This window comes from Anopheles darlingi, chromosome 2 (assembly GCF_943734745.1).
Source record: "Anopheles darlingi chromosome 2, idAnoDarlMG_H_01, whole genome shotgun sequence".
NCBI lineage: Eukaryota > Metazoa > Arthropoda > Insecta > Diptera > Culicidae > Anopheles > Anopheles darlingi.
Window position 1 is genome coordinate 62292205 of NC_064874.1, and position 8852 is coordinate 62301056.

Consider the following 8852-nt stretch of genomic DNA (forward strand, 5'->3'; position numbering starts at 1 on the left):
ACTGATTCAACATCCGAATAGAAAACCCAGAACAGAGCAAACGGATGGAAAGCGCTGCTTTTGCGGAGACGATGTACGAACGTGAACCGCGAACGAAAAGCCCCGGACCAGTAGGCAAACTGCGTATCATCGGGCGCGTAAGACAAGCCGCAAGAAAGATGTTTTGCGCCTACTAAGCCTTCCCACATTTCACATCTTCTTGCACTGCGTTGATTGCCTTTGGCTCGCTTGCTCGCTGTTTTTTTTCCTGTAACTTTCGTTGCTTTTGTTACTCGCTTTCGCCTGAAAAGGACATCAAGTATGCCGCTGGCGACGCTGGTTTCGCTGGTCCGCTTTTTCTCCGGGGAGAAAAACTCATAAATTTTCATTTAACTTATCAAAACGAAATTTGCTTTATTTACCCCTTTGCTTTGTGTGCTTCTTTTTTTTTTGGTGGGGCTCTCGAGTGAAACCCCCCTTCCAAGGGTGGTGGGAGGCATGTTTTCTCTGCGAAACCCGATACCGGGTTCGCTACAACAAATCGTATGTAATCCAACAAATTGTGGAAATAAACTAATTTGTGGCCAATAAAGCGGAACGCTGATTCAATCATAAAACGGTTTTTTTAAATTACTTTTGTAACATCTCTTACTTTATTTCCAAACAACTCGTTCAAGCATCGTGGCCCACAGGAATCAGGAAATCAGGTACAGCATAATTTCTTCATTGCGGTACGGAACGTCACTTTATATACGTCGCACTGCTGCTGCCTGCGCAAAAGCCTCCTCGCCAAGGATAGCAACATATTGCCGTGGTATTGCTGCGGTGGCCGCATCGGTGGTTGATGATGGCATATTGCAGCAGGCGACAGCAGCCCTACCTGAGTGCCTCTGCTGCCAAGTGAAACCTTCCCTTCTACAATGTTGCACAGTAAAACACCGGCCCAGGCAAGTGTCGGGCCGGGCGTACAGCGTACCGGGTACCGGTTGGTATGTGGAAGTAAAAATCGATAAATCCGTCCAAAAATAGGCCGCCTTGCCGAGCAAACCGTTGTTGCCATGGCAACGCGCAACAGCAAAAGCATGAAGGTGCGGTGGCAAGCCTTCGACTCTTTGCCCTCCCTTCCGAAAGCCTGATAGATGGGTGTGGATAGGAGGAGTGTCAGCTGGAAAACATAATCCACTATCTGTTACTGTTCCTCTCTTTCTCTCTCTCTCTCTCTCTATTTCTTGTTCACTTACTACGATACCACAGTTTCGTGATGCGTTTCCTCCGTTTTCTATAAATCGTATTATCTTGTTCGTTCGTTTGCTACGCACATCAAAGAAGACAGGAAGAAGCTTTGCAAAAAGATAGTAGAAGAAGTCTGCAAAAAAGCTTCTATTCAGTGCGGGATTGCGTATATGTGTCCATTCGAGGAGAATGATACGATCCTTCGAAGAAAAAGGGACTGCTACTTGTCGTGCAAAGCATCAGGACAGGACGTTACTTATTTTCTCCAACACTCATAGTAGTTCATAGTATTTTACAGTGCAAACAGTAGCTTGAACCTCTTCCTTATTGATTAAACTGAAATGACATCTAAAACGTTATATTTAATTATATATATTGCATCCATTTGGTCCATTTTAAGACTAAATTCAGAAACATTGGATTACTTTTGTCTATCACTATACCAGCGCAGCATAAAGAACGGTTACGTTCTTCTACGCATACGCACCACAAACACCGGTTACAAATTATTACTCCTGCGCCTTGCGATACGTACGATACGGCGAAGGTATCACTGTTGGACCGGATACGTAGGAGAGGGTCGCAATGCTCAACCTTTGGGACCACCTTACACAGACACACACATACAGCTTCGGTCCCTTCCGGTAAGAACGCAATGCGATCGAAGAAGGTGCGGCTGCTTTTTTGGGCCGGGGACCGTTGCAACCACACACCTCGGGTGTAACATATGCGCCGTGACGTGGTGCCAGGACCATTTTGATTACAAAACAGAAGTATGTGAAATGGAGTCGCCTAGCCGCTTGTAAATTGGGCTGAAGGAAGGGGGCGCTGAAAGAGTTTTTTTTATGAACACGAGGCAGACTACTAGATTAGCTTCGCATCGTTTTGCTAGTCGATTTTGCGAAATTAGAATTTACGTAAAAGAAGGTTCAACGTTCTACTTTATCTTATCTTTGCCAAGTATTTCTCTCTGCCAGCTTTACTTGCGGGTTCTAATCTGCATAACCTCCAGTTGTCGTGCACACTCTACCTTCTGTCTGCAGTATAGACATGCTATCTTCTTATCAAAGAGATAGAAAATCAGATTGTGTAGAGATATTAGAGGGCAAGTAAATAGAAGCAACCACGACCAGATTCGAGAAAATTCGGTTGGTTTTCGGTTTTTAATTCCCACAGCAACTGATGATACCACGGCGATCGGATCTTATAAAAACCCGTGACAACTAGATCAATCACAACCAACGAAATGTTGAACTAATCAGTAGCAATCGAGTTGATTAGTTAGCGAAACATCATCATGAGGTGCAATACATACGTCTAACAACATAAATTGTAGCCGATTGTAAGCGTTTTGCATGTTCCCGTGACTCTTTGATTGATTGAAAGCTCCTAATTCCGAGATTCAAAACAGAATTCAATCTGCCTCCATGTAATGAACATCGAAAAAAAGAAATAGTTTTAGCACTAGTTGTAGTTAAATATCTGATTATTACAGTACACAGTATATACAGTATATTTATTGCAGTTAATCAGACCAATTTATATTAATATATTTAAGCAACCATGTGAGTAGTTTTAACAAAACCCTCGATTCGTAAACTCTCATTGTTATCAGCCGATCAGTGATAGCTATATTAGCATTAACGCTGCGTTCATTTGAAAAATGGTTTATTACCAGTTTGGAAACGTTTGTACTATGTATTGGCCGATCGCAATGGTGTTGCTGTAAATGTTATAATCGATAAAGCGTAGTGGCTCTTCGTTGCAGCTTAATCAATATATCCGCGGGAAGCGAGACTCTGCACCATCGGTACCACCGATTGCCGGTATAGTGCGCCATTGTACTGAATGTCTCGTATGCGCTTCACCTTTTCCTTGTCGAAAAATGCATCGAAACTGATGTCAACATCTTCGTTGCGCTCCATCAGCATAACAGGCAGCAGACCAACCGCACAGGCAAGCCCTATTCGAAACCAAATCAAAAACGTTAAAAATTTTATGTTCAGATCAAAAAACATATTACATTAGTCTCACCGAAGTACTCATGGCGGGCAAATTCCTCCTTGATAGTTTCGAGCGTTGGCACGGACCCGTAATTGCCGCGCTTCAACACCTCAGACAGCGAACGATGGTAGAGCTGTATCAGTTCGTCCAGGCGATTGCGGCGCACGTCAAACCGGGGACAGTTGTAAAGCGAATACACCAGATCGATTCCCGGACTTCCGTAGGACGATAGCTGATAGTCGACGAACATGGTTTCGAGCACCGTCCCCGCGGCATCGTACCGGAACATCATATTATTGCTCCACAGATCGCCATGATTAAGCACTCGAACCTTGGTTACCGGATTGGTCGTATTGACGCAATCGGCCAACCGCTGCTTGAATGTCGGCTGCAATGCCTTCAGTTTATCGAGTACCGTTGACTCCAGTTCGGGCCAACCGCTAGCCACTTCGATAAACTTCTCGAGTCCCTCCTGGAACACCTGGAAGATGCGATACTCCTCGACACTGATCCGTGGGTTGTAGAATCCGTACGAGTAACGATCGCGCAGCAAGCGTTCGTTTTCGGTGTTCTGGGCCGCGTACAGCATGGAGGCCGCATGGAACCGACCAATTTTGCGCATTACCAACGCACAATGCTCATAGTCCAGCCCACCGACGGTTCGATCGCACATACGGAAGCCAAGTGCCTTTAGGTCTTCGAACACGATCGTTCGGACCGGATCCGTGGTGGCATAGTAGCACCTAGCCCCGAAACGCTCCTCCGCGGTGCCCTCGAAGTGGATGAGCTGCGTGAAGGCCGGTAACACCTGCTGGAACGTGTCCGCCTCCTTGCGGAATGCATCGAGAATATCGAGCACGGTACCGCGATCGCCGACATCCGGCATACACTTGGCCAGCAGACGCTTCTCACTGGTACCACCATCGTACAGAACTCGTATCCAGAACACGTCGCTCAGATAATTATCACCGGCCGCTGTCGCTGGACCGGCCGTGAAGCTTTCTATCGTGACCGGACGACCGAGCTCATGCTCCAGCGATCGCTTGATCAACGATTCGGTCAGATAGCTGGGCAGCTGTGGAACTCCTTTCGGGCTGGACATCTTGTTAGCACTAATCCAGCTCGGAGCTTTGTCGGTTAAAGTCACTCAGAGATCTCCCTAAATGCCGTCGCACGTAAAGCCGCCACAGCTGGGGTTAGAAATGATTTAGCGCAACTCGCAAAAAACTCGTGTGGCCATTGTAAATCTACGAGTCGAGAGACACAAGCCACAAGCCATGGCGTGTGCCTTCCCGATAAGCAGCGTGATGAGCGGCTACTTACTCAAGCGAATCATATCTGCCCCCGGGTGGTGAAGCAGACGGGTAGTAGGAAGTCATCTGTACGAACCGAGTAATTAGGCTTAGATTGTACCTTAACGGATGCATGCACTGTTTTGAAGTGAATAGGGGGGCTTGCGAGCAACGGTTGATTAATGTGTGAGAACCGTTTTTGTCATCTCCTCATAACTATGGCAATTGAAGTCTAATGATACGATGAGTTTGCAGATCCGCGGCACCAATGAGACACACGGCAAGCACTTTAGACGTAGTTCGATTAGGCGAGAGTGAATACTGCGGGTTCTGTGTAATGTTCGTCATGTTGTTATCTTCGCAGCGAACGGGTTCAGCGAAATAGCTGCCCTGGAGGGAACTAAAGGAACTTCACAAACTATTTTATGACACTTTAGGATCAGGCATTTGGCCTTTTGTAATGTTCAATGCAAGTATATTTTTCTATTATCACCCTAAAGAATTCCGCATCTTTATTCCTTCTTTTAGCTTTTTGTAGAAGTGTCGATGGAACTATTTTAGATTCTTTCAAAGAAGGCAAAGATTACATCAAGCAGAACAGCTGATGGTTAGAAGTAGTAGAAACTCCTCAGAAGGAATGTGATTGAAATAGGGTGGACATTTCAATCTAGGGGTTTGAAGTATGGTTTTTTAAATGGCCCCTGCAACCGTCAGAAGTTGTTAGAAGATGTGATCGTTTTACAATATAATATTTAATCTTCCAAAAATAAATCCAGAGGAACATCGAGTACACGGAATACTTGCTGCACCTTATGAGCGCTTTACCAAGTTCGAGTCCAGTAGTCCTTTGGCATCGAATCGCTCCAACAAGGGTACAACCGATTTGCGGTACTTTGCTCCGGTGTACTGTATATGGCGAATACGCTCAGCATGATCCTTATCGAAGAAACTGTCGAACGTAAGTTTAACGTCCTCACTACGATCCATTAAAATTATCGGCAACATGGAGAGTCCACTAAGTACACCTAGAAAGTGGAAAACAGTGAACAGAGAGAGAGAGCTTGTCAATCATGCCAATGGGCTGAAAGTAGTTCTAAAATTACCGATAAATTCATAGCGTTCGAACTGCCGCTGAACGGCATCGAACGTGGGAACTGGATGTCCATGGTATCCAGCCAACGTTAGTCCCGTAAGTAGTGAACGATGGTACAGGTGTAGCAGGTCGGTAATGCGATGCTCAAGGACCTCCTGCTGGCTACTAGTGTAAAGGAAGTAGGCAAGATCGAGCCCCGGGCTGGCGTAGTTCGATAGCTGATAGTCCACGAACATCACCTCACGAGCATCGTTACTGTCGTCCGCATCGTACCGGAACATCATGTTGCTACTCCACAGATCGCCATGATTCAACACTTTAAACCCATCTGGCGTGGAGTCTTCGGCCGTATAGCACTCGATGATACGCTGCGTGTAAAGGGGTTGCAGCGCTTCCAGTTTGGCCAGGATTGTGCGATTCAGTTCCGGCCAATCCTTAGCTACTTCCAGAAACTTTTCCAATCCACTCTGAAACATACCGAGGGCAGGATTCCGCTGAACATCATCACCGGCCCGCACCAACCCATGTGCGTAGCGGTTGGTGAAGAGTTCCAACTCCTTTGATCCTTTGACCACGAACGCCATCGATGCGGCATGGAAAAGACCGATCTTCTCCATCACCAGCGCACAGTGTTCAAAATCGAGCCCACCCTTCGTACGATCGTACAGTCGATATCCGAGCGCCTTCAAATCATCGAAGACGATCGTCTCGGCGGGCTGTTTCGCGGCGTAATAACATCGCGCACCGAATAAGACCGGTTCGGTACCAGCCGGCGAAACTATTGCTGAGAGCGTAGGTAGCAGATGACGAAAGGTATCCACTTCCTTATCGAACAGCCCGAGCCGATCGGCGAACTCTTTCACTAAACCCACATCCACAATGATCTTTGCTAGAAGACGCACGGCCTCTTGACGGCCATTGTAGTGCACGATAACCGAGAACACATCGCTGCTATAGTTATCACCCGGTTTCGTCGCCAAATTGCCGGTAAACGAATCGATATGGACCGTCGGGATACCCAGCTTTTCCTGAAGAATACCTTGGATGAGGGATTCGTTGAAGAAATCTGGAAGACGTTTCGCGGAAGCTACGGCGGTGCTGTCGTCGTTTGCCATGTCTTGCACGGTAGCGCTGCTGAAGTGATACTGATAGCCGCGAACGAGAATCAAACCAGAACACCTTCTTCAATTGATTCAATTTACTCGATTGCACCCATGCACGACTACAACCTCCTCAGAGAGCGTTGATTAGATTGTTGTGGATGGGATTCTCTGTTTGGTCAACCATCACACCATCGCAAAATCGGCGAACGGTTGTCGGAAGCGTAAACATTACTGCTTCTTATCTAACAAACTAAGCGTTCTTTGAATAACCTTCGTACACGTATCAAGACAAGTGCTTCATTTCATTATCAATGATAGCAATACATGGAATAGAATATATTGTGCGCATTCTTCTACACATACTTATATTCTTTCGAATAACTGATCTTATCTGTCGTGGATCATGTCAATCCAGAAATCCTTTCGCATTATACCGCTCCAGTATAGGAATGACCGCCTGGCGGTACCGTTTGCCGTTGTACTGTAGCTGCAAGATCTGTTCGGCGTGGTTCTCATCCAGCATGTTGTCGAACGAAACGGTCACTTCATCGTTGCGCTCCATTAGAAAGGCCTGAAGCATCGTTAGGCCACTCAAGAGTCCTGTAATGGAAGACAACTCCCGAATTACATTAGTTCAATCGATTCGGTGTCAGTTAACTTACCGATGAACTCGTGGCGAGCAAACTCTCGCAGCACTTCGTCGAAGGTTGGTACCTCCTGGCCATAGTTTGCCTTCCGGAGTCCCTCACAAAGTGATCGATGGTACACCTGCAGCAGATCCTCGATACGATGCTCGCGTACCTCGAATTGGGGACAATTGTAGGCACAGTAAACCAGATCCGTGCCCGGGCTGCCATACTTGGAGAGTTGATAATCGACGAAAATCACATCCTGAACGGTATCATTTTCGTAACGAAACATCATGTTGTTACCCCAAAGATCACCATGATTCAGCACCTGGTAACCGGGCGGTAAAGGAGCACCGACCGTGTAGCAATCGATGATGCGTGAAGCGGGGCTGCAGTGCGTCCAGCTTGCACCAGATGTCACGGTCCATTTCTGGCCACTTGGCGGACACTTTCAGAAACATTGCCAACCCATTCTGGAACATTTCCAGTGCCGGATTCCGCTTAGTGTCGTCCCCGGGCCGAATTAAACCGTGAGAGTATCGTGAGGTCAGTACTTCTCGTACCTCTGGTGGTCCATTCGTGACGTACACCATGGAGGCTGCGTGGAAAAGGCCCACCTTACGCATGATAACGTCACAGTGCGCATAATCTAACCCTCCGGAGGAAGGCAAATCGGGTAACCGGTAACCGAGTGCCTTCAGATCATCGAACACAATCGTTTCTAGCGGGTCACGATTGGCGTAGTAACAGCGGGCGCCGAATTGAACCATCGTACCGGTAGCAACGGACATTATGGATGAAAACTTGGGTAACAACTCGCGGAACGTGTGCACCTCCTTCTCGAACATGGCCAAGTTCTTGGTGAACGCTCTCACGAACCCCACGTTGAGGATAATTTTGGCCAAAAGGTGTATCTCCTTATCCCCATTGTAGCGTACGATGATCGTGAAGACATCGCTGCTATAGTTTTCGCCCGGTTTCGTGGCAGGCGTTCCTGTGAACTCGTCGATCCGAACGGGACACTCAAGGTTTTCCTTCAAAATACGCTCGATCAGGTGGGAGTCGATGAAATCTGGCAACGGTTTGGCCATTGCTGTAAGGTAAGCAGCACGCGCAATACTGACCAGCGTAGTAGGAGGGTTGGCGCTCAATGGTCTGTAAACATGACACGCTCACGACATCTTATCGGGACTATCATGGCATTCTTGAGAGATGATTCTTGTTCTTTGGTCAACGGCATGATGGTGTCTAAGTCATGCGTCGACACGCATACACCACCACGCGGCTCTCCTATTCATATTCCAACTCAAAATGATAATGCAGCAACCATCTGTAGGCTAGTGCGTACGTGAGACAACACCCTCGAATGCCAAAAATAGACACAACCACATACAGAAGATTGCGGACAGTCAATTGTACGGTTTAGACTATGATGATTTGGGTAGGTAATTGGTAACTGTCCAACTCGTTGACTTCGAGTTGATTGAACATTATTATTCCAGTGGCAAACAATCCGCTA

At 47.0% G+C, this 8852-nt stretch overlaps 2 protein-coding genes and 1 pseudogene across 2 annotated transcripts; all 3 read right to left on the reverse strand.

The window, feature by feature from the left end:
- Nucleotides 1-2775: 2775 nt before the first annotated feature.
- Nucleotides 2776-5056, reverse strand: LOC125959928 (uncharacterized). Its single transcript, XM_049692963.1, has 2 exons — nucleotides 3247-5056; nucleotides 2776-3175 (listed from the first exon to the last, which is right to left on the reverse strand). The coding sequence occupies exons 1-2, from the start codon at nucleotides 4316-4318 to the stop codon at nucleotides 2982-2984; spliced, it is 1266 nt and encodes a 421-aa protein (XP_049548920.1). The 5' UTR covers nucleotides 4319-5056; the 3' UTR covers nucleotides 2776-2981.
- A 185-nt stretch (nucleotides 5057-5241) lies between these two features.
- Nucleotides 5242-6760, reverse strand: LOC125959927 (uncharacterized). The gene is made up of 2 exons (XM_049692962.1): nucleotides 5612-6760; nucleotides 5242-5533 (listed from the first exon to the last, which is right to left on the reverse strand). Exons 1-2 carry the CDS (start codon nucleotides 6714-6716, stop codon nucleotides 5319-5321), a joined length of 1320 nt encoding a protein of 439 aa, XP_049548919.1. The 5' UTR covers nucleotides 6717-6760; the 3' UTR covers nucleotides 5242-5318.
- A 550-nt stretch (nucleotides 6761-7310) lies between these two features.
- Nucleotides 7311-8852, reverse strand: part of LOC125959932 (uncharacterized) — a 1667-nt pseudogene continuing 125 nt past the window's right edge.

Bases quoted from the DNA above. Each gene is read 5' to 3' on its own strand.
- LOC125959928 (XM_049692963.1), bottom strand. From the start codon at position 4,318: ATGTCCAGCCCGAAAGGAGTTCCACAGCTGCCCAGCTATCTGACCGAA. The intron at 3,176-3,246 runs GTGAGACTAATG...GGTTTCGAATAG, and splicing joins TGCCCGCCATGAGTACTTCG to GGCTTGCCTGTGCGGTTGGT.
- LOC125959927 (XM_049692962.1), bottom strand. From the start codon at position 6,716: ATGGCAAACGACGACAGCACCGCCGTAGCTTCCGCGAAACGTCTTCCA. The intron at 5,534-5,611 runs GTAATTTTAGAA...TCCACTTTCTAG, and splicing joins CGAACGCTATGAATTTATCG to GTGTACTTAGTGGACTCTCC.